The 25,492-nt window shown below is 37.1% G+C and overlaps 1 protein-coding gene across 2 annotated transcripts; it reads left to right on the top strand.

Annotated features, from left to right (window-relative positions):
- The first annotated feature begins 33 nt into the window (after positions 1-33).
- CENPQ (centromere protein Q) lies at positions 34-20,258 on the top strand. Of its 2 annotated transcripts, none has more exons than XM_040249497.1 (9): positions 34-126; positions 4,736-4,875; positions 5,665-5,719; positions 6,787-6,878; positions 10,207-10,275; positions 14,928-15,057; positions 17,947-18,066; positions 18,228-18,302; positions 19,357-20,258. In XM_040249497.1, exons 2-9 carry the CDS (start codon positions 4,844-4,846, stop codon positions 19,486-19,488), a joined length of 705 nt encoding a protein of 234 aa, XP_040105431.1. In that variant the 5' UTR covers positions 34-126; positions 4,736-4,843; the 3' UTR covers positions 19,489-20,258. The 2 variants fall into 2 exon arrangements, with proteins under 2 accessions (XP_040105431.1, XP_040105430.1); XM_040249496.1 differs by having other exon boundaries at positions 6,752-6,878.
- Positions 20,259-25,492: the final 5,234 nt, after the last annotated feature.

The following is a 25,492-nucleotide window of genomic DNA, read 5'->3' as shown; positions in this document are numbered from 1 at the left end:
GTCCGCCACTCCCCATAGGCGTTTCCGGTTTCTCTGTGCTCACTTCCGGGCTTCCTCAGCTTTGGATGGTTTGGGCGCGAAATGCTCTGAGCACAGCTACTGAAAGGGTTCAAGGATCAGTTTTTGGTGAGTAATGAAAGCGCTTCGCCCGCCGGTGGCTCCAGTTTGGGGGATAAGTTTTGCGGCCAACACGTTTGTGGCAAACTTGGCGGCTTGTGTTTGAGGAGTTTCAAGTGGTTTTCCAAAAGGAGAGTGGGAGATACGAACAGGTTTGCCTTTCGCAGCCAGGGATAAACAAAGTACTGTTTGATTCGCAAAGAGGGAGTGAAGCCACGCATGTTTCCTCCCTCCCTTCCCCGAATCATCCTCATCTTCGTCCTGCTTCCTTACTCTTTCCCGCAGTCAGTCGTGGAGCGAAGTGCAGCGTTAGTGATAAGTGCCTTTGAGCCTTAAGGAAACTGCGGTTGGCAGCGTCGCTACCCCGAGGCATCAGTTGCAAAAAGTAAACATTGCGTGTTTGTAAGTTTTGGCAGACTCGTGTTCACCTGCTGTACCCACATAGAGATTTCGATTGGTGGTTTCGACGAGTTTCAGCAAGCTGACAAAGAAAAACAAGACAACCTAGAATGCTTCCCTGTTTCCTACAGGGTAAAGAATACATTCTTTACTGCAGTATGTAGTCTGGCCGCAAACTACAGTTCGAGTCTTTCTTCTGCCCGTTGCGTCTGCACATGTCAAAGCCTCTCTGAATTTTCCCTGAACAGACTGACTTCTTTTGAGCTGTCCTGCCAATGGGCCTTTTTTCCTCTCAGATACTTTACTTCCCTTTCTTCTGGCTAAATATTTCAAAATGTAATTCATATAGTACTTTTTTCTCTGAGTACCCCATGCACACACCAGTTTGAGATGTGCACTCGTCTAACATTTGTTGCACTGTGTATAATTGGCTATACACGGAAACTGTTTTCATATCTGTCTCTGCCTACTACCACTTGTGGTTGTTATTCGGTCACTAAGTCGTGACCATCCGATTCTTTGATACCCCATGGACTGCAGCACACCAGGCTCCCCTGTCCTTCACTGTCTCCTGGAGTTTGCTCAAATTCGTGTCTGTTGAGTCAGTGATGCTATCCAACCGTCTCATCCTCTGCCTCCTCCTTCTTCTTTTGCCTTCAGTCTTGCCCAGCATCAGGGTCTTTTCCAGTGAATCAGCTCTTCACATCAGGTGGCCAAAGTACTGAAGCTTTAGCTTCAGCATCAGTCCTTCCAGTGAATATTAGGGTTGATTTTCTTTAGCATTGACTGGTTTGATCTCCTTGCAATTCAAGGGACTCTCAAAAGTCTTCTCCAACACCACAGTTCAAAAACATCAGTTCTTCAGTGCTCAACCTTTTTTATGGTCCAACTCTCACATCCATATTTGACTACTGGAAAAACCATAGCTTGACTGTAAGGACCTTTGTCAACAAAGTGATGTCTCTGCTTTTTAATAGGCTGTGTAGATTTATAATAGCTTTTCTTCCAAGGAGCAAGCATCTTTTAATGTTGTGGCTGGAGACATCATCCTCAGTGATTTTGGAGCCCAAGAAAATAAACTCTATCACTGCTTCCATTTTTTTCCCCTCTGTTTGCCATAAAGTGATGGGACTGGAAGCCATGATCTTAGTTTTTTGTATGTTGAGTTTCAAACCAACTTTTTCACTCTCTTCTTTTATCCTCATCAGGAAGCTCTTTAGTTTCTTTGCTGTATGGCTTATTGCTTCAAGTATGTATCAATGAAAATAGAGCTTTTCAGATGGTCTGTGGTAAAGGACCAATTTTTTTGTTATTGTTGCTTTAATTTTTAATCAGTCACTACAACTGCTACTTTTGTAAAATACAATAAAAAATATTACTAGTCAAATCCATGAAATATACAAGGAAGAACCCCAGTGTAAGCCATAAATTTGGGGTGATATGATGTGTCACTATAGGTTCATGCACTGCTCTGGTAAGGGATGTTGATAGTAGGGAAGGTGAGGTGGATATATTCAAATTTTATATTCAAATTCTGCTTAATTTCTCTGAAACTTACCTTTAAAAGTCTCTTTTTAAATGAATTACCAGAAAAATTAAACTTTAAAGAAATAAAGCCAGTTATTTTTTGACCAGACCTAACATTCTTAAAATCGTTGTCAAGTTGCTATAAAAGTTTCTAAATGAATATTTTAAATTTCTGTACTTAAAAAGACTGTAGCACTGAATTACATGTTATTGAATAAAGAATATCAAGAAAAATGATTAACAAAACCAAACTGTAAATAAGTGCCAAATGAGAGAGACCATCAGAGCCCACAGACTTTTAGAGAGCGATGAGGGAAAGTGGTTAGGAAGGTTTTCAGAAGCAGATGGCTCACAATCTGAGAGGAGAGTGGGCACAGACAGGAGAGGGAAGCTCAGGTAGAAGTAGTGCATTCTTCACAGTGTGTTCAGAAAATCAAGTCTAGCTGGAGAGGGAGATTCATTTGAGGAGTTGTGAGAGAGAAGTATGGAAAGCTTGGCAAGGCTAGATTGTTGAGGACTGCAAGTGTTATGGTAAAGAGTTTGGGTATTATGAGGTGGGCATTATTTAAGGGTTTTTATTTTTTAATTTAAAAAAAAAATCACTTATTTTCTTCCTGAATTTAGAATTAGAAACAGCTAGTAGGGTTGATTGATGACTTTTCCATGCAGTATCAGCCACAGCCTGTTGGCTCAGGTACATGCACGAGGCTGGCAAGTTGATACTAGCTATTGGTTGGAAATTCAGCTGGGGCTTTTGGCTAGGTCCTCAGTTCCTCTCCATGTTGACTTTCGTCATAGAGTGTTAGCTGGGTTTCAAGAGCAAATATTCCAAGCAAGGGGTAGTGGTAGCTACTAATCTGTTCATGTTTGGCCAGGAAACTGGTACAGAATCATTTGCACCATATTCTACCACTTAAACTGCTGCAGGGTCTACAAGATTTAAGACAAGGGGACATAGACTACACCTCTCAACAACAGGAGTGAGAAGGAATTTGTACCATTTTTAGTCTCCTGAATGGAATGAGGAGTAAATCTTAGCCCTCAATGGTTCCTTCACCTGGATGCTTTTCTCCAGTGAACAGCCTGAACTCCTGTACATGGCAGCCCTTCCAGGAGAGGTCCACAAGCACAGCTCTCATATGGATTGGTTTCTAAGTAGGGGAAGTAAAGGGCATGAGTGTTCAGTTAAGAGAATTAGACATTTCAAGAATGAAGCAGAGGAGACTGGTATAGTATAAGGTACCACATTGTTCAAGAGCAGAGTAAAGTGTATTTTAGCTTCCACTGTGAATGTGAGAATTGGACCATAAAGAAGGCTGAGCGCCGAAGTGTTGATGCTTTTGAACTGTGATGTTGGAGAAGACTCTTGAGAGTCCCTTGGACTGCAGGGAGATCAAACCAGTCAATCCTAAAGGAAATCAATCCTGAATATTCACTGGAGAGACTGATGCTGAGTCTGAAGCTCTAATACTTCGGTCACGTAATGCAAAGAGCTGACTCATTGTATAAGACCTGATACTGGGAAAGATTGAAGGCTGGAGGAGAAGGGCACAACAGAGGACTAGATGCTTGGATGGCATCACCGACTCAATGGACGTGAGTTTCGTAAAGCTCTGGGAGATGGTGAAGGACAGGGAAGCCTGGCATCTGCAGTCCATGGGGGTCCCAAAGAGTTGGACACGACTGAACAACTGTATTTTGTAACTGATTTGACATGTTGTCCCTAAGTATCCTAAAAATCCTTTCAGTTGATTCTTTCCCACCATTTTGGGGGTGGGGGGAAAGCTTGAACTTTTCCTTTTAAAATTTGAGGGAATAGATTTATTCAGAGTACCTTCTTTGTCTGTCTCTAAATCTACATATATAACTGTATTAATGTAATTAACTTTGAATTTTTAGAAAAGAAATGGTGACTGATTTATCTATATATCTGTGTGTGTGTGTGTGTGTGTGTGTGTAATGTACATACCACACATATTTAGGGGGATATGTGTGTGCATGTCAACATACTGTACCTGACTCTAAACTGCTTCTTATGGTCTAATGCAGAAATGAATATTTTATTCCTCTGTTTCTTTTAGCAGAGATGAGTTTGGTGTGAAGAAACTTTGTTATAATTCTTGCAGTCTAGCAAGAATTATAGCCTAAATCCTTAAGAGGGAATTTACCACATAAATTTCTACAGTGTAGACTCATGGTATAATCCTAAAAGTTATCTCCTCCCATCTTTGGCATAAATCTGTCTGTGTGTGTGCTAAGTCACATAGAATGATGAATCCATTAAGCCTAAAATAAGAAGACCTGAATGTTACTCTGAGTTGACATTATCTGTGACCAGAAAAAAACAATTCAGCACTTTATATTTCCCTTTTCTTGGATTTAAGCATGGAGATAATATTACTATATGGGGGAGTATAAAGTAAGAAATATGAAAGTGGTTTTATATGACTTTTTAAGGCCATATAAATGGCAGAAATTTTTAAATGAAGTTGAATTAGACATCTTTAATGAGAACCAGCATTATTTATTTTAAAATATGTTTAAATGTTTTAAAAACACAGAATACTGTCCCAAAATTTTCATTCTGATTTTTTAAAGGCAAACTTGGAACATTTATAGGTAGTCCTTTTAACAAAATATTTGTAATAAAACAAGTCTTAAGCATTTTTCTGTGTCCTTTTCATCTTTACAGATTTGAAAAACTGTTACAATTGTTCTGTTTAAATCAAGATGTCTAGCAAAGCAAATGCTTCCAAGAAAAAATCTCAACAGTTAAAAAGAAATCCAAAAAGAAGAATTGATGATGAAAAAGCAGAATTACCAGAGAAAAAGGTAATCATTCAGGACTTATTCAAAGAGTTTATCATTCAGAACTCTGGTAAAAATATCATCTGTTCTGTATAAAGGAGTATGTGAAGACTAAAGGTCAGCTTTACTACAAATTATAGTAATTTATATTCCATATATATATATGGTAATGTAGGAGCTGCTGCAACATGATTTATAAAAACTTGCAGATAAAGATTTTTTTACTTCTTTTCCAAAATATTAATCAGAGAATTCTTCGGGGAAGATTCTATGGGACATTGCTAAGGTGTTCAAATGGGAGTACTAGTAATAAAGTATAATAAAGTGAATATGGCATTCATATATTAAAAGACAAGAGAATCCGTCAGTTGGTGGAAGAGATTTTTATTAACATCGAGAAAAATTAGTTGGAGAGGAATTAGCTTCTTCCTGCCATAACTTTGTGCCTCTCTTATAAAAGAAATAATTAGCATTTTTTTCTCTGTATTAGGTAATGCCTATATTTTTTGTTTTGCAGGAAAAGTATTTAACATTATTTCACAGGCAAAATAAGTAATGATTTCTTTAAAACATTCTTTAGCACCATATGAAATTCTTTTATACATTATCACCATTGTTCAGGAGTTGCTTTATTATATCCTCCACTTGTGATAAATACATACCTTTTGCTGTAGAAGTAGCAATATACTTTTTTTCATCTTTCCAGAAGGTATATGAATTCACTCCAATACACATGACAAATCTATTGCAAAAGCAGTATCTTTTTATCTAGCGCTTAATTGTGTGTGCATGTTTGTGTGTTTTTCTCTCTAGGTTAGAAACACAGTGGAAAAAAATAAAAATCATCCAAAACATCTGTCTTCTGAAGGTATTTCTTTTCTATGTTTACTTTCACCATATCTTTCTCAAGCTATATCTATTTACGAAAAAGTTCTCAGCATCTTGTTTATGAATTTTGCATAAGCAAAACATAGTAATAAATGGTAGCATTCTCATTTTTGCAAGACTACGTAGTGCTGGTTAGTCAGATACCTAGGTCAGCTAAAATTTTACTTACCACCACCAGCAAAATCCTGTGTGGGTTTCTAAATTGAAAGGAACTAGAGAAATTCAAAGTATACAACAGTCTGACTTATTCTGATTTGTAATATAGAGACACACCTACTATTTTCTCTTTGAGACAAATACCCTATTCTGCTACCAGTTTAGATTAAATTGGAGCTAAGTTTGTCTAGAGTAAATTAGTTTGGAGTGATCATCTTTACTTAAATATCACTTCATCATGGAAGAATTTTCTACCTCCTCACCCAGGAACAGGTTAGGTCCTCTGGTTTTATACTTACATAATGAACAGTGCTTTTTCCTTTCTAATTCTTTGCATACCTGTAACTATAATTATTTAATCTCCTTTCTTGCCAAATGAATTTTCATGTAAGCCAATAGTGTATATCCTTTGTTTATTTATTATAAGCAGAACAATGTCAGTAACCTAGCAGACACTCAAAAATGGTTTGGTTAATTGCCTTAGTTCCAGTTGCCATCCAACATATGGCAAAAAGCATTTTCCTAGTCTTCTCAATAAGTCCTTTAGTTCAGGTCATTTCTGAGAACCAGACTTTTATGCTGAATCCTAATAATTGCAGCTTGGTTCTTCATTTAAAATTGTCTTGCGTTTCTGTCTGCAATATCAGCTAATGGTATTTAAGTTAACACAAAACAACATATTCAACACCTGGCATTTTATGACTGTGCAATAAAAAAAGAAATTAAACAGCTAATACAGCTTTATAGTATTGTGGTTCTCAGAATTCCATTGGCTCTTTTTAGATAAACTTGTTCTTGAATTTATAAATAAAAATATACACATTTCTAGATTAACCGCAGTCTCTTCTTTGACCAGTGACAAGACAAACAAAGCATACTACTCTAAAACAGGTAAAGATAGCATCCAACAAGAGAAAAACCTGGCAACCTCTTTCGAAGAGTAGCAGAGAACATTTGCAAAATATGATGGAATCTGTAGCAATGTGAGTATGAAATATTTTACATTTCACTGTTTTCATTTCTATTTATGTTTCCTACAAACAGTATCCTTTTAAATATTCTTGTCTATTTTATGGTGACATGGTGTTTTTCTCTTTCGCAAGAAGGTTTTTTTAATGTCTCTTGATGGCCTACGCCTTCAGTTAAAAAAAGCCTTTATTAATATCAGAAACTTGGAATTTTATTGCTGAAATAAAAATGAAATCTACATGGCCTAATCTGCTCTCTGTAAACTTAAAACTTTTTTCTGTCAAGAGGAATACTTTAGGAAAAAGTTTGCTCAAATTGATACTTTATATGGAAGCAGTGCTAACAGGAATACAGAGATAGGACTTGGCCATCAAGGCGCTGAAATCCTTGAAGAGGGTTTATAAAAGAGGATTTAGAGAAGAGGCATATAAATTAGTTACAATGATATAATGTGATAAAAAGAACTTAGATCATTCAGTTCAGTTCAGTGGCTCAGTCGTGTATGACTTTTGCAAACCCATGAACCACAGCACGCCAGGCCTCCCTGTCCATCACCAGCTCCCAAGTTCACCCAAACCCAAGTCCATCGACTTGGTGATGCCATCCAGCATCTAATCTTCTGTCGTCCTCTTCTCCAGCTCTCAATCTTTCCCAGCATCAGGATCTTTTCAAATGAGTCAGCTCTTCGCAGCAGGTGGTCAAAGTATTGGAGTTTAAGCTTCAGCATCAGTCTTTCCTATGAACACCCAGGACTGATCTCCTTTAGGATGGACTGGTTGGATCTCTTTGCAGTCCAAGAGACTCTCAAGAGTCTTCTCCAATGCCATAGTTCAAAAGCATCAATTCTTCGGTGCTCAGCTTTCTTTATAGTCCAACTCTCAAAGCCATACATGATCACTGGAAAACCATAGCCTTGACTAAATGGACCTTTGTTGGCAAAGTAATGTCTCTGCTTTTTAATATGCTGTCTAGGTTGGTCATAACTTTTCTTCCAAGGAGTAAGCGTCCTTTAATTTCATGGCTGCAATGACCATCTGCAGTGATTTTAGAGCCCCAAAATTAAAGTCAGCCACTGTTACCCAACTATTTGCCATGAAGTGATGGGACTGGATACCATGATCTTAGTTTACTGAATATTGAGCTTTGAGCCACCTTTTCCCTCTCCTCTTTCATTTTAATCAAGAGGTTCTTTAGTTCTTCTCTTTCTGCCATAAGGGTGATATCATTGATATTTCTCCCAGCAATCTTGATTCCAGCTTGTGCTTCTTCCAGCCCAGCATTTCTCATGATGTACTCTGCATAAAAGTTAAATAAGCAGGGTGACAATATACAGCCTTGACGTACTCCTTTTCCTATTTGGAACCAGTCTGTTGTTCCATGTCCAGTTCTAACTGTTGCTTCCTGACCTGCATACAGATTTCTCAAGAGGTAGGTCAGATGGTCTGGTATTCCCATCTCTTTCAGAATTTTCCACAGTTTATTTTGATCCACACAGTCAAAGGCTTTTGCATAATCAATAAAGCAGAAATAGATGTTTTTCTGGAACTCTCTTTCTTTTTCAATGATCCAGTGGATGTTGGCGATTTGATCTCTGGTTCCTCTGCCTTTTCTAAAACCAGCTTGAACATCTGGAAGTTCACGTTTCACATATTGCTGAAGCCTGGCTTGGAGAATTCTGAGCATTACTTTACTAACGTGAGATGAGTGCAAGTGTGCGGTAGTTTGAGCATTCTTTGGCATTGCCTTTCTTAGGGATTGGAATGAAAACTAACCTTTTCCAGTCGTGTGACCACTGCTGAGTTTTCCAAATGTGCTGGCATATTGAGTATAGCACTTTCACAACATCATCTTTCAGGATTTGAAATAGCTCGACTGGAATTCCATCACCTCCACTAGCTTTGTTCGTAATAATGCTTCCTAAGGCCCACTTGACTTCACATTCCAGGATGTCTGGCTCTAGGCGAGTGATCACACCATCGTGATTATCTGAGTCATGAAAATCTTTTTTATATAGTTCTTCGGTGTATTCTTGCCATCTCTTCTTAGTATCTTCTGTTTCTGTTAGGTCCCTACCATTTCTGTCCTTTATTGTGCCCATCTTTGCATGAAATGTTCCCTTGGTATCTCTAATTTTCTTGAAGAGATCTCTAGTCTTTCCCATTCTATTATTTTCCTCTATTTCTTTGCATTGACCACTTGAGGAAAGCTTTCTTATCTCTCCTTGCTATTCTTTAGAACTCCGCATTCAAATGGGTATATCTTTCCTCTTCTCCTTTGCTTTTTGCTTCCCGTCTTTTCACAGCTATTTGTAAGGCCTCCTCAGACAGCCATTTTGCTTTTTTGAATTTCTTTTCCATGGGGATGGTCTTGATTCCTGTCTCCTGTACAATGTCATGAACTTCCATCAATAATTCATCAGGCACTCTATCTATCAGATCTAGTCCCTTAAATTTATTTCTCACTTCCACTGTATAATCATAAGGGATTTGATTTAGGTCATATCTGAATGGTCTAGTGGTTTTCTCCACTTTCTTCAGTTTCAGTCTGGTTAGGAATTCATGATCTGAGCCACAGTCAGCTCCTGGTCTTGTTTTTGCTGACTGTATAGAGCTTCTCCATCTTTGGCTGCAAAGAATATAATCAGTCTGATTTCAGTGTTGACCATCTGGTGATGTCCATGTGTAGAGTCTTCTCTTGTGTGGTTGGAAGAGGGTGTTTGCTATGACCAGTGCGTTCTCTTGGCAGAACTCTATTAGCCTTTGCCCTGCTTCATTCTGTACTCCCAGGCCAAATATGCCTATTACTCCAGGTTGTATCTTGACTTCCTACTTTTGCATTCCAGTCCCCTATAATGAAAAGGACATCTTTTTTGGGTGTTAGTTCTAGAAGGCCTTGTAGGTCTTCATAGAACCGTTCAGCTTCAGCTTCTTCAATGTTACCGGTCAGGGCATAGACTTGGATTACCGTGATATTGAATGGTTTGCCTTGGAAACGAACAGAGATCATTCTGTCACTTTTGAGATTGCATCCAAGTACTGCATTTCAGACTCTTTCATTGACGATGATGGCTACTCCATTTCTTCTAAGGGATTCCTGCCCAATAGTAGATATAATGGTCATCTGAGCTAAATTCATCCATTCCAGTCCATCTTAGTTCACTTAGATTATTCCTCTGCTTTAAATGTCCTTGACATAAAATAAAGTGATTGATTCTGCCTGGTTAGTAAGAAAGGGCACTTGAAAGAAATTAGAAAAAATAAACAGATTAAATATAATGTAATGTTTGAAACTAATATATATTCAATCCCAATATTTATTTTATCCCTATTTTTTCTTTCCTAGATCAGTTCTGAGTGACAGTATTAGAGAAAATAAACAAATTCAATATCATCTGAATTTCCTAAAGAAAAGGTAATATAGTTACACAATTAAAAAAACAGTTGAAACACAGTTGGTAAAAATCCAGTCTGTTCTTGTGTTACCAGAACAGATATTTATGGAATATAGAAGTTTTTTATTTGGGGTTTTCATTCTTTTGTTGTTGTCGTTTTTTTGTTTGTTTGTTTGTTTGTTTTATTGTTGATGTTTTAAGAAGATGAATGGTTTGGAAATATGTATTCTACCCTAAACTGATGCTGCATGGAATTCTGAAGTAAGTTAAGTTAAATTTAAGAGAATTTCTAAAGAATCTGAAAATCAAAGCACCTACTTCCAAAGTTCACTTTTCTGTGTTGAGGTTTGAAAAAAAATTGTTCAACTCTTAACTCCTTTCAACTTCATTTTGACCAATTGCAAGTTAACAGTTCACCACTCTCATTTAATACTTAACCCTATTGCCCTGTTTTCTCTTCACTTCATATTATATAACCTTATTTGTAACAAGTATAATTTTCCAGGATACTATTGCTCTTTATTTCTGGCAGGTCTCAGGTGGAGGTTTCTTTTCAAGTATTTTTTGTTTTGTTTTGTTTAAGTAATTTTATTTATTTATTTACATAAATAAATATGCTGTACTGGGTCTTCATTGCTGTGTTGTCTTTTCTCTAGCTGTGGCAAGCGAGGGCTACTCTCTAGCTACAGGACATGGGCTTCTCATTGTGGTGGCTTCTCTTGTTGCAGAGCTCAAGCTGTAAGGCACCCAGGCTTTAGTAGTTGCAGCTCCCAGGCTGTAGAGCACGTTCTCAATAGTTGTGGCACAGGAGCGGAGTTGCTCTGAAACATGTGGGATCTTCCCCATCAGGGTCAAACCTGCATCTCCAGCATTGTCAGGCAGATTCTTTACCACTGAGGCACCAGGGAAGACCCCAAGTGTTCTTTAAAGTCACCACTGCCAATAATTTTCAGTGACTTCTTTTTTCCTACTATCTGCCCTAAGCTGCTGCTGCATGAAGTTTTAAAGTAAGTTAAACGTAAGAGAATTTATAAAGAATCTGAAAGTCAAAATCACCTACTTCCAGCTTTCTTTTTATAGAAGAATATTCTGCATCTTAGTTTCCTCAGGTTTGCCTGGAAATGTTTGTGACCTAGTACTTTATTCTTGGGAAGCATGAGCACAAATACTGCTTTTTTAATTCAGAATTCTCAATGATATTAATAATAAGAAAATAGAAAGGGTAAAATAGGATGGAAAAATAGGAAAAGGAGTACATCAAGGCTGTATATTGTCACCCTGCTTATTTAACTTATATGAAGAGTACATCATGTGAAATGCTGGGCTGGAAGAAGCACAAGCTGGAATCAAGATTGCCGGGAGAAATATCAATAACCTCAGATATGCAGATGACACCACCCTTATGGCAGAAAGTGAAGAGGAACTAAAAAGCCTCTTGATGAAAGTGAAAGTGGAGAGTGAAAAAGGTGGCTTAAAGCTCAACATTCAAAAAACTAAGATCGTGGCATCTGGTCCCATCACTTCATGGGAAATAGGGAAACAGTGGAAACAGTGTCAGACTTTATTTTGGGGGGCTCCAAAATCACTGCAGATGGTGACTGCAGCCATGAAATTAAAAGACGCTTACTCCTTGGAAGAAAAGTTATGACCAACCTAGATAGCATATTGAAAAGGAGAGACATTACTTTGCCAACAAAGGTCCATCTAGTCAAGGCTATGGTTTTTCCAGTGGTCATGTATGGATGTGAGAGTTGGACTGTGAAGAAAGCTAAGTGCCAAAGAATTGATGCTTTTGAACTGTGGTGTTGGAGAAGACTCTTGAGAGTCCCTTGGACTGCAAGGAGATCCAACCAGTCCATTCTGAAGGAGATCAGCCCTGGGATTTCTTTGGAAGGAATGATGCTAAAGCTGAAACTCCAGTACTTGGGCCACCGCATGCGAAGAGTTGATTCATTGGAAAAGACTGATGCTGGGCAGGATTGGGGGCAGGAGGAGAAGGGGATGACAGAGGATGAGATGGCTGGATGGCATCACCGACTCGATGGACGTGAGTCTGAGTGAACTCCGGGAGTTGGTGATGGACAGGGAGGCCTGGCGTGTTGCAATTCATGGGGTCGCAGGGAGTCGGACACGACTGAGCGACTGAACTGAACTGAACTGAACTGAAGATAGGATGGAGTGGATGGGTGTGAGAGTTTGTGGAGACAGGTTGAAGAGATTAAAGAAAGACAACTAGTAGTGAACTCTGTAAACTGTTTACAGGAATGACAACCTGTTAGTAAAGAAGGAATGAGTAAAAATTAAATAGATAAACTAATACATAATAAAAGTGTGGCAAAAATAAATAAAATGTAGCTATTTATGATCTTTTTAATATGGGGCAGGTAGCCATGTTTGGTGTGTATGAATGAGAATATTTTAGTATGTAATAACTATTCTTCACAGCAATCACACTGCTTCATCAGAAAAGATTAAATTCTGTTCAACAGATAACCTGTTTTTTCACAATACAGCAGCCGTGGAGATACATATTTCAAAGACTGCCTATTGTCTCCTCATTTTTGCTTTCACAGCTCTCTTTTTTTAGTTCCCAGAGTAGCAATACTCAAGATACTTTCCCTTCTACTGATGTGACAGAGTGTAGCCTTAGCAAATTGATTCTAATTAGAATCTGAACAAATTTTCCTCTAGCACCATTTCTGTGGCCTTCCCTGGTAGCTCAGCTGGTAAAGAATCCATCTGCAATGCAGGAGACCCCAGTTCTAACCCTGGGCTGGGAAGATCCCCTGGAGGAGGCCATGACAACCCACTCCAGTATTCTTGCCTGGAGAATCCCCATGGACAGAGGAGCCTGGTGGGGGCTACAGTCCACGAGGTCACAAAGAGTCGGATACAACTGAGCAACTAGGCACAGCACAGCATAGCATGTCTCCAAATATAGTTGGAACACTTGTGCTTAGAGATACTTTGTGAATAAAAGTGATAGAGAATTATGTTTCCTGGTATATTAACATATTAAAATCCTACAGTAAATAAATCTGTTTCATTTTGTTTAACCTGGTGGTAGAGGTTTAGTCATGTCCAACTCTTGAGACCCTATACACTATAGCCCACCAGGCTTCTCTGTCCATGGGATGTCCCAGACAAGAATACTGGAGTGGGTTGCCATTTCCTTCTCCAGAGGATCTTCCCAACCCAGCATCTTCCAAGTTAGTGTTTACCACAGGAATTCTTTATTGTATAATTAGTCTCGTCTTTGCTTCTGTCTTCATGTTGTCTTCATTCTTTTAGACAAGTTGTCCTCAGTAGATTAGAACTGTATATATAGATAGCTTCCTGTTGCTCTTAGCCTCTTAGCTTCAGTTAGAATATTCTGGGTGATTGATTCTGATTGGTTTGGGTGATTTGCCTTTCATTGTACTGATTTTGTGGCAAGAGCCGTTATGATTGATATAGATTGAATCATATATGCTTTTCCTTGTCATGAAACAATAGAGTTGCTAGTCAACAAAAATTAACCACTACACTTTCTAGAGGAACATACTTTGGGGAATTCTGACTTATACAATTTTGTAAATGTGCTTAGATGTTGTTGACATAGTATTATGATAGGTATATTGTAACATGATAAACACTGGTTATATTTTTAGTTTAATAAGATTTTGTAGAATAACCTACAAATTTAGAACATTTGGAATGGTGAATGACCTTTCTGCAGAACAGGTTTGATAAAGTTTTAGAAAAAAACTGTTTATAAAGGGAATCTTTATTTTAATTAAACCAAAAATTCAGACAGGTTTTGTGCTTATGGGCTAATAATGATTTGGGGAATAGCTGAAGTTTATCCTGACAGTTTAATGGAAAGTATGATTGATAGAGTTTAAACAACCTACTTTTTTCTTTATAAAAATTAATGTTTTGAGTATGATCCCGGGAAGACAAATCTTGGGTTCCACTGTTCTTCTAATTGCCTGCAAATCTCAAGTAGTAGCATTTTTTTAGGATCCAGATACACTGCTATTAGAAGGAACCAAATTTAGATTTTGCTTCTTGATTTCTTCCTCATGGAACTCAAGAATCAAACCTGGGAAAGCTGTATTGCTGTCTGCTGGAAGTGAAGTTAGTCATAAGATTTGAAGGGGATTTTTTTTTAAGTTAGGAAAAAATCATTAACTTAGAGTAACTGATACAGGCATTCTCTATTATTGGTCACATTCTGTGAAACAACCGAGATTTAAAGTTCAGAGTCATAGTTAAGACTAACAGAATAATGTTTCACCTCTTACCAGAAATTCACATTAAATGATAGACTTATGTACTGTAGTAGTCCAGGAAACAAGTTCAGAAGATACAAGGAAATTTTTAGTTTATTTTAAACTGTGTATAAATAATCAATTGTTAAATGTGTAAAAGAGAAAGTTTTCCTTTTATAAAGCAACCTAGGTACCCCATGATTTGTGGTAAATCTTAATCAATCGAAAGACTTAATGAGGACTTGTCAGGGCTTTTGGTCGGGAGGAGGCTTACTGCTAAGATTAGCCGCTGTTAATAAAAGAATATTTTAGCCTTTAGAAATATGAGGGAAAGAAAAAGGGGACTACAGTATTTCAAATAAAAAACAATACTAATGGTACTCAAAAATAAGCAGTTATGTTTTTATTCTGTCCCAAAGATTGCTGCAACTGTGTGAAACCCTGAAAGTCCCTCCCAAAAAGCTGCAAGATTTATCTCATGTGTCAAGTCTACTGAAAACAGAAAGGGCACAGCACAGAGATAATGAGGAAGGTCTGGCATCATTGCAGGTATGAAGTTTGAAAAGGGAATTCATTATTAGGGGAAAGGGGAAGAGATTTAATTTAAAGTTTTTTAAATTATGTTATTCTTCTAGTAACTAGTACTACATCTTGGGCAAGGTTTTTTATTAACTTTTTTTTTTTTTAATCAAAGCAAAACCTTTCCATTTTGGTCCTCTAAAGTTGACTGTTTCTAATATATTTGTAATTAAGTAGCAGCCTTATTTTTTTTAATCAGACTTTAAATATAATGAACTGTCTTATTTTTGATTAGCAAGTTACAGGAATTCATCACTAAATGCTGTAGAATTTGAAAACATTAGTTTTTCTGTCCTTCAGTGCTACTTTATTGACAAGAAGAACACAATCATCATCATTATTTTTATAATCATTATAGATAACATGTAACAAGAGCCTTCTATGTTTTTCTAGTCACTGTTCTAAGCACTTTACAGTTATAGCCCTTAATGACTTAAAGAGGCTTGCGCTATATTTCATGTTTTACAAATGTGAAAAAGAGAAATATTGGCACTTTTAGCTGAACCTTAGACAAACTGCTCACCGTGGTGATGCAGTCCTATTAGTCCAACTTTAGGGCATGTGATTTTTTATCTTTATCCTGTGGAAGGTAGTGAGAGATAATATTTGCTGTTAGGATAAACAACAGGCTTTTAATTAGTGGATACTTTAGCAGTTAAGAAAATCAATCTTAAGGGGCTTATTAAATAATTATTAAAACTAAAACAGATTGGACCGTATGTACTTTTGCTGTTTTGAAGTAGTGTGTAGATCTGGTCTTTGTCAGCAGGTCAACTTTGTAAAGTAATCAGTCTGTTAATCTGTTACAAGGTGGTGGTAGTTTAAACAGGGGCTGTATCCCCAGTGAGTCAGCATTCACAAATAGGTCATTCCAGCTTTTCCATGTGATTGAGAATAAAAATGGAAGTTTATTTGTAAGCAGCAGGTCTACTTGTATCTCTGTAAATTACAGATTTATAAATTTGTAATTTATATATTGTAAACTTAATACATTTTGTAAATGTATATATATTGTAAATTTACGTTGTGGTTTAGTCACCAAGTCATGTCCGACTCTTAGAGACCTCATGGACTGTAGCACGCCAGGCTTCCCTGTCCCTCACCATCTCCCGGAATTTCCCCGGTGATACCATCCAAGCATCTCATCCACTGTTACCTTCCTCTCCTTCTGCCTTCAGTCTTTCCCAGCACCACAGTCTTTTCCAGTGAGTCAGCTGTTTGCATCAGGCAGCCAAATACTGGAACTTCAGTTTCAGCATCAGTCCTTCCAGAGTGTTCAGGGTTGATTTCCTTTAAGATTGACTGGTTTGATCTCCTTGGTTTCCAAGGGACTCTCAAGAGTCTTCTCCAACACCACAGTTGAAAAGCTCTGCCTTCTTTATTGCCCACTTTCACATCCATACATGACTACTGTAAATTTATAGAGTGGTGTTTTTAGTGGCTTTCTCACTTTCTTCATTGCGTGAGGTTATATTTAACTTTCATTACAGTGTAGCTTTGCAAGAGAATATTTTCAGTACTGTCACCAGCTCCCCCGCTTAATGAACAGTTGGGTTTTATATGGCTTTTATTTTTTTCAGCTTTGTTTGAGATATAAGTAGCAAAGTGGTAAGATATCTAAAGTGTACATCATGGTGATTTAATGTATATATACATTGTGAAAGGATTTCCCCCCCATCTTATTCATTAATGCATCTGTCACCTCACTGTTGTTTTTTTTTCTTGGTAAGGACATTTAAGTTCTACTTTCAATTATATAATACAAATTTCAGTTATATAACAAGTTCTCCATGTTTTGTATTAGATCCTGTGACCTTGTTTGGCCTAGTAAATGGAGCTCTCAGACCTAGAGTTTTGGGTACTCAGGAATCAGCACCTTTCTGTAAGGGTCAGATGATAAACATCTTGCTCTTTATGAGTCACATTGGTTTTCATTGCACAGTCTTTTTCATTTTTTTAACATCCTTTAGAAATGTAAAAATCATTCATAGCTCTTGAACCAATCAAAAACGGCCCATGAGCGGTTGCAGACCTCTGTAGGTATCCTTTCTAATGGTTTCTAGAAGCCATAATATATTTGTTAAGGAAGATTACTGTAATTGACAGTAACAATTCTGCTTTCAGTATTTGGAAAATGATGTTAAATGTAAATACCAACCATATTGCTCATCAGGATTTCAGAGTTATTACTTCATTACTTTCGTGTGGCTTTTGTATGGCTTATTTAATTGTTCCCTGATCCCTAGAGTCCGCGCTGTCCTTTGCTGTTTGCTAGGACTAGATTTGAAAGCAATGCAGCACTTAATACCATTTAAAAACCCAGAAGTTGGCTAACTCTATGTGTGGCCTGCAGTCAGTACACCCCTGGTATTCCCATATTTATTTCATTCATTTATTTTCTCTTTTGTTTTCCTCTGTACGTTTTATGTTCTTTTTATGTGAGAAACTGCCACTCATTTTCTGTTATTATCTTTGCCCAAATGTTCAGCACTTTTTCTTTTGGCAAATGAAAATAGCACTCAGATGTTCCTAAATTAGAGTTTCTCTGCTATTACATACTGCTTAAGGAATGCTGCTGTACCTGCTGCTGTGAATCCTTGGGTTCTGCTAAATTCACATAGGTCTTCCAGGATCTCTGATACAAGCAGCTTTGGTAAGTTTTTGAGGAAAGGTTCAAAAGGTTTATTTACATCTTTGTTCCACTGGTAAATCAATCTCTAGGGAGACTTTTTTGAAAGAAAATGAAAATTACCAGTTTCTTCCGGAAGTGTTTCAATATGTAAGATGTTTTTAAAACTGTTTGGGTTTCACTTAATAGTATATTTAATTTAAAACATTAGCTTTCTCTTTCTGATGCAGGAAGAAACAGATAAAATGGTAGCGACTATAGAGTCAATGACTGGGGATATTCACAGCCTAAAGAACAAAGTTCATGTTCTGACAAGTGAGGTGGAAGAAGAAGAAAAGAAGATAAAACAGGTAATTGTTCCCCACCCAAAAAAAAGTTATTACTAGAATCTGGATATAATTTTTCATTATTAGATTTTACCCAGACAGCTTTTGAGTATAATAAGAGAAATCAACTTTTTGAAACAGTCTAGCTTTACAAAATAATCTATAGCTTTCTTTTTCTACTTTAGATGTGTCATATAGATAGTGGGGTACTCTCTCTTCCTGAACTTTCTCAAAAGAGTCTCAGAGCACCCATCCTTCAGGTAAGTACTTACAATTTACCATATTAACTGCATCACCAGTTATAAATTTCATATATGTAAAAAAATTATATGCTACTTATTCTTTTAAACAAATGAAATCTATGATATAAACTGTAAGGGAAAATTGTTTTTCTCATATGATGGTATAGTTTGAACATCTCATGCTTGTCAGTTGCTGTATAACATTCCATTATATAGATATGCCATAATGTAATTTGTGGAGATTTTGGAAATAAATAATTTTTCTAGTACAGGTAATGCTATGTACACCTTTGTATATGCATTATTACAGATTTGTATATTCATGGCTGTAGGATAGATTTCTGGAAGTAAATTCTGACAGTTGCTTTGTTTATGCTTCTAATAATTGCATATAACTTTTCCTAAAATAGTATACTATGTCCTATTTGTAGTAGGCTGCACACTGGTAACTTATCTTTTTTCAAAGGACCCCAATAGATACTGTAGTGTCACTGTTTACCCTGGTAGAAAGTCTGTATGTTTTCTCAAAAAGTAGCAAAAATTTTCCTATCTAAAATCTACATAGGCTGAGGAATGGGAATGGGCAGAGAGGAAACAGAATAATATAGATTTAAAAGAAGAATGGCAATTAGTTGATAGATAATTGCAGTTGAGTGATTATATGATATTATTATTATATCATTCTCTCTAATATATCAATACATATAACATTTTTCATAGTGAAAGGTTAAAAACTAATTACATGGGTAAAGTCAAAAGGTACACACTTCCAGTTACTTATAAATAAGTCATGGGGATGTAATGTATAAGCTGGTGACTAGAGTTAATACTGTATTGTATATTTGGAAGTTGCTAAGAAAGTAGATCTGAAAGTTCTCATCACAAAGAAAAAAAAAAATTTGTATCATGTTTGGTGATAGATGTTAACTAAACTTACTGTGGTGATCATTTTGCAGTATATACAAATATCAAATCATTATGTTATATGCCTGAAGCTAATATAATGTTCATGTCAATTACATATCAATAAAAAATAAAATTTTAAAAATGAATTATTCTCTCATGCCCACAGAGAGAAATTCTGACACTAATTCCAAATCAGAACAGTCTTCTGAAGGACTTGGAAGTTCTCCATAATTCATACCAGATGAAGCACATGTTCACCTTCATTGAAGAAGTCTATAAAAGACTGGATGCCTCTTAAAGAGTTGGGTTTTTTTTTTTGGTAGATTGTCCCATATTAATGTTTATGAATTGTAAAAATGTTAATCTGTGTGATATTGCAGAGGCTGAGGCTTCTTCAGATACGCACTTTAACCTCTATAAGTCTACCGTTAGCATCTAATGTAGACCTTAAAGACTGTTTTTATCAGTTCACAAGTCCAGGAACTCACATTTATGTTACTGTATCTCTAGTTATGTGCCCATAACCATAAAGTGAGAATAGCCACAATCTGATGGTTTATAATGGCTGATAGAGCTTGTTTATTGTTTAATGCAAAGCAAGTGTGATACTATGATTTAATATATGTAAATTGTTTATAGTGCCTAGCGCATAAAAACATAAGTGTTTGCTATCCTTATTGTTCTTTAGCTGATGACTTGCACTTTCTGTCTGGCCATGTGGAACTTGCAGCATCCCCAAACGCCCTTGCTCTTTTACACAACACCCTGGACTTTGTGTGGCGTCCTTATGATTTACCAGGTGTCTTTAACTTTAAAGGCAGCATGAAAGTTTTCTTTTTTTAGGTTAGTGAATAGATGCTGAATATTTATTTTCTACTCTCATCAGAGCATACCTTTACTTCATAAAATTCTTAAAAAGAAACCCAAGCTCATTTACTCCCTTAAAACAAATGTCAAACCAAAAAAAAAAAAAACCTTCTTTCTAAACCTTTCCTCATGATAATAAGCATATTCATGTGAAGAAATTATCACTTAAATACATTAAAAATCATTTTTAACCAATCACAAGATATCATCTGGGTTGCTTTTAAGTATTTGTAGAATAAGACAACTCATTTAATTACTTTTCTGTCTAACCTAGGATGTTTAGTCAGTTAATTTAGAAGGTGCACTAATTCTGGTAATGCCCTCCAGACTGAGACCACCAGGAAGACAGCTTGAGTTAAACAAATTGGACTTAGTGCTCACTGTAGTCATTGGGAACCTTGGACAGTTCAACAAAAGGGTCAGAAGCAATATCCTCTTAGGAAATAATGGTCAAGAAGGACATTAATAGATTTTAAGGAAAGGAAGGTCTTCAAAAAAGGAAATCTGTAGTGCAGCATTTAAAGAGAACATGATTGTATATACTTTGGACTGTCTACTATGTGCTAGGAAAAGCAACTAAAAGAAAAAGATTTTACAAAATGTCTTAAAACTTCAAAAACCTGGGAAATTTATAATCTTGTGTTTCTTAGAATGCTAGGAGAGCCCCAGCTCACTGATTTCTGTCATTAGTCATGATGTTTATAATAGTTTTGGTGGGATGAAGGAGTTACTAAGTCCACTGTCCTGTCAGAACATCTGTTTAACAGGTGACTGAAAGTCAACAAGAATTTCAGTTCACCATTGTTACTAAGAGGTAGTTCTTTATCACACATAAACTGGCCATCAGTCAGTTCAGTTCAGTCACTCAGTCGTGTCTGACTCTTTGCGACCCCATGAATCACAGCACACCAGGCCTCCCTGTCCATCACCATCTCCTGGAGTTCAGGCAAACTCACGTCCATCGAATCAGTGATGCCATCCAGCCATCTCATCCTCTGTCGTCCCCTTCTCCTCCTGCCCCCAATCCCTCCCAGCATCAGAGTCTTTTCCAGTGAGTCAACTCTTTGCATGAGGTGGCCAAAGTACTGGAGTTTCAGCTTCAGCATCATTCCCTCCAAAGAAATCCCAGGGCTGATCTCCTTCAGAATGGACTGGTTGGATCTCCTTGCAGTCCAAGGGACTCTCAAGAGTCTTCTCCAACACCACAGTTCAGAAGCATCAATTCTTCGACACTTAGCTTTCTTCACAGTCTAACTCTCACATCCATACATGACCACTGGAAAAACCATAGCCTTGACTATATTACCCTCTTATAGCTTAGAAATGAAGAAGGAAATGGCAACTCACTCCAATATTCTTGCCTAGAGAGAATCCTGTGGACAGAGGAACCTGGTGGGCTGCCGTCTATGGTATTAGACAGGGTCGGACACCACTGAAGCGACTTAGCATGCATGCATGCACTGGAGAAGTAAATGGCAACCCACTCCAGTATTCTCTGCTGGAGAATCCCAGGGATAGAGGAGCGTGGTGGGCTGCTGTCTATGGGGTCACAGAGAGCTGGACATGACTGAAGCGACTTAGCATGCATGCATGCATAGCTTAAAAAAGTACATGATCTAACTTTGAGATATCTACAGTATCTTCTGGCAGGTAGGCAAAATATACAATATTTTCTTCAAAGGCTGAATTTTGGTGTGTACTCTTTGTGAAAAATTTAAGAGTTAGTAACAGACCCAAGTAAAATTAAAATTCAGCTACACAAGGTCCCAGTAATGCAGATGGCCATCCTCTTGAAATATTCTTATCTGTCTAAATTCTCACATACAAAGGCCATGCCAACTATGATACACATTCTCTTCAGTGATTGATGAGTACCAATGGCAGAAACTTTAAATTCTAAAAGGTAAATATTTTGGAACAAAGGATATATGGTGTAAAAATATAGGCTGTGATAAAGATAGCATATCAAATAAAATGTAGAGAAAATATATTATTCAGTAAATGATCTTGAAGAAACTAGCTAAGTCCACTGGGGAGAGAGCTGGAGCATGGGTGCATATGTACTAAGTCACTTGAGTTGTGTCTGACTGTGCAACATATGGACTGTAGCCCATCAGACTCCTCTGTCAAAGGATTCTTCAGGCAAGAATACTGGAGTGGTTGCCTTGCCCTCCCTCAGGGGATCTTCTCGACTCAGGGATCTAACCCATGTCTCTTTACCTCTCCTGAATTGATGTGGGGGGCCAGGGATTCTTTACCACTAGCACCACCTGGAAAGCCCAGGGGGTAGAGGGGTGGTGGTGGTAAATATTCCTACTTTATGACAGAATAGATTCAAAGTAAATAAAATTAAATGAAAAAATAGAAACTAAAAAGAATTTATGAATGAATAACTGATGTTAGTGTGTCTAAACCCCTACAGACATACTCCTCTTGTAGTACTTTATTGCATTTTGCAGATACTGCATTTTTTACAAACGTCTGTGGCCATCCTGTATCAAGCAATATTGATGCCATTTTCCGAACACTGTGATTTTAAATTACGGTGTCTACATTGTTTTTTATATATATAAATTTATTTATTTTAATTGGAGGTTAATTACTTTACAATATTGTATTGGTTTTGCCATACATCAACATGAATCCGCCACAGGTATACACGTGTTCCCCATCCTGAACCCTCCTCCCTCCTCCCTCCCTATACCATCCCTCTGGGTCATCCCAGTACACCAGCCTCAGGCATCCTGTATCCTGCATCGAACCTGGACTGGCAATTTGTTTCATATATGATATTATACATGTTTCAGTGCCATTCTCCCAAATCATCCCACCCTCTCCCTCTCCCACAGAGTCCAAAAGACTGTTCTGTACATCTGTGTCTCTTTTGCTGTCTTGCATACAGGGTTATCATTACCATCTTTCTAAATTCCATATATATGTGTTAGTATACTGTATTGGTGTTTTTCTTTCTGGCTTACTTCACTCTGTATAATCGGCTGCAGTTTCATCCACCTCATTAGAACTGATTCAAATGTATTCTTTTTAATGGCTGAGTAATATTCCATTGTGTGTATGTACCACAGCTTTCTTATCCATTCATCTGCTGATAGACATCTAGGTTGTTTCCATGTCCTGGCTATTGTAAACAGTGCTGTCATGAACATTGGGGTACACGTGCCTCTTTCAATTCTGGTTTCCTTGGTGTGTATGCCCAGCAGTGGGATTGCTGGATCATAAGGCAGTTCTATTTCTAGTATTTTAAGGAATCTCCACACTGTTCTCCATAAGATATAATACTGTTGTACAGTTAATAGACGTATAGTGTAATGTAAATGGAACTTTTATATTTGCTGTAAAGTAAAAAAATTGGTGTAACTTTGTGGTGAGATTTGCTTTATTGTAGTGATCTGGAACTGAGCCTGCAGAATCTATGAGGTATGCCTGTATTATGCATATAAACAAAGACAAAACCATAAAGGAAAAAAAATCAGGAGATCACTACATAAGACTTTGAACTTTTTAAGATACAATTTTGAAAAGAATAAGCCAAAGGCACAACACAGACTGAAAAATACCTGCAACATATATAAAACATAGTATTTTTATTCATAAAGCTGTAAAATCCAGTAACAGGTTAAATACCAATAGGAAAATGGGCAATTGTCAAAGGAAATAAGTAGTCAATAAGTATCAATACTTGGAAGATTTTTCAACCTTAAAAATCATGTAAATGCAAATGAAGACAAAACTTTTTCAATTATTGGGCTGAAAAAGACTGAAAAGGAAAGTTGCTGAACATACAGTAAAATGGGTACCTGGTAATGCTGCTGAAGGAAGGAGGGCAAATGATGTCATTTGGCGGGGGCCGGGGGGAGTGCACCCTGTACAGATACGTTAACAGAAACACAGTTTACTGTCAGTCATTTAAAGTCATTATTTTATATTAATTCATCCATTCTCACAACTTTCAGTTGGGCATATATTTAACAAACAGGTTTTGCCTGAATATGAGACACCTGCTCAGTGACCTAAAATTAAAGGATTTGCTTTCTTTAATTTGATTGGATAGAATATCTTGGCATTGTTTACTGAAAATAAATGCAGGTGCATCTGTCAAAATTAATACTTGAGTTATTCAGATTGGCGTAGTTTCCAAACAGAAGTCTCATAAATCCTCTCAGATTTCATTCACTGTCAAGAAATATTCAGCTTTAAGGAAGAAAGAAGGAAAGCAAAAACAGAAATTCATGTTTCCTATGTGCACTTTATTCTTTCTAAAGTGACTGATATATTTTTCTGTCCTAACTAGTTTTCTTGTTAAGAGTTGCTGTGCTTTCTTTCTGACTAACTTCACTCTGCAGGACAGTCTCTGGGTCCATCCACGTCTTTACAAATGACCCAATTTCGTTCCTTTTCGTGGCTGAGTGATAGTCCTTTGTATATATGTATGACATCGTCTCTACCCATTCTTCTGTTGATGGATGTTTAGGTTGCTTCCATGTTCTGGCTATTGTAAATAGTAATGCAGTGAACTTTGGGGTGTGCTCTGTGGTGACCAAAATAGGAAGGAAATGCAAAAGAGAGGGAATATGTGTATACATATAGCTGATTGATTCAGTTTATCATGCAGGAAAAACTAACACAACATTGCAAAGCAACTGTACCTCAATAAAAATTAATTTAAAACATCAAAGAGTTGCTGGCCTTGAGTGTATTTCTTGCCATTCACCACCACACAACCACTTTCATTAAAGTGGCTGCTGCTTGTAGAAACCATATCCAAACACTGGTTATATTTGTTAAAATTGGACAAAGAGGAAGATAAAGGAGGGACATTTTCCAAATACAACAAAGTGGGGATTCCTTGGTAGTCCAGTGGTTAAGACTTGGTGCTTTCACAGCCAAGGGCCCAGATTCCATTCCAAGTCTCAGGGGTTTAAGCTACCACAAGCTGCATGGCGAGGCCAAAAAAAAAAACAATAAAACTATTTTTTTTTAATGAACTTTTTCTTAACTAATAGAAACAAATGTACCTTAAAATCAGTTTTAATCATTTCCACCCCTAAGGAGTTCTTTAAAATTAAGGTAGATTTTCAAATGGAATGAAAGCTATATAACAAAAATAACAGTGATAAAGTGGCTGATATTTATTGATCTGTGCTACATGCCAGGCACTGTTGTAAGCCCATTACATGTATACATGTATTTATACCAATATTTAATCCTAATTATGTGGATCAAACCCTATAGTAATCAGCATTATTCACATCCTGCATAATCTGAGGCAAAGGAAGCTAAGTAACTGAGATCACTCAAATAGTAAGTGATAGAGCTAGAATGTGAAAAAAAATTATCATTTTGACTTCTTAGGAATTTGCTGATAAGCTACAAATAAAAGGTAGTTCCGAAGCTAATGAGTGAATCCTAATACAGCA

Source organism: Oryx dammah, unplaced genomic scaffold (genome assembly GCF_014754425.2).
Source record: "Oryx dammah isolate SB20612 unplaced genomic scaffold, SCBI_Odam_1.1 HiC_scaffold_11, whole genome shotgun sequence".
NCBI classification, from domain to species: domain Eukaryota; kingdom Metazoa; phylum Chordata; class Mammalia; order Artiodactyla; family Bovidae; genus Oryx; species Oryx dammah.
The sequence above is the reverse complement of the archived record's forward strand: the minus strand, read 5'-3'. Positions and strand labels throughout refer to the sequence as shown.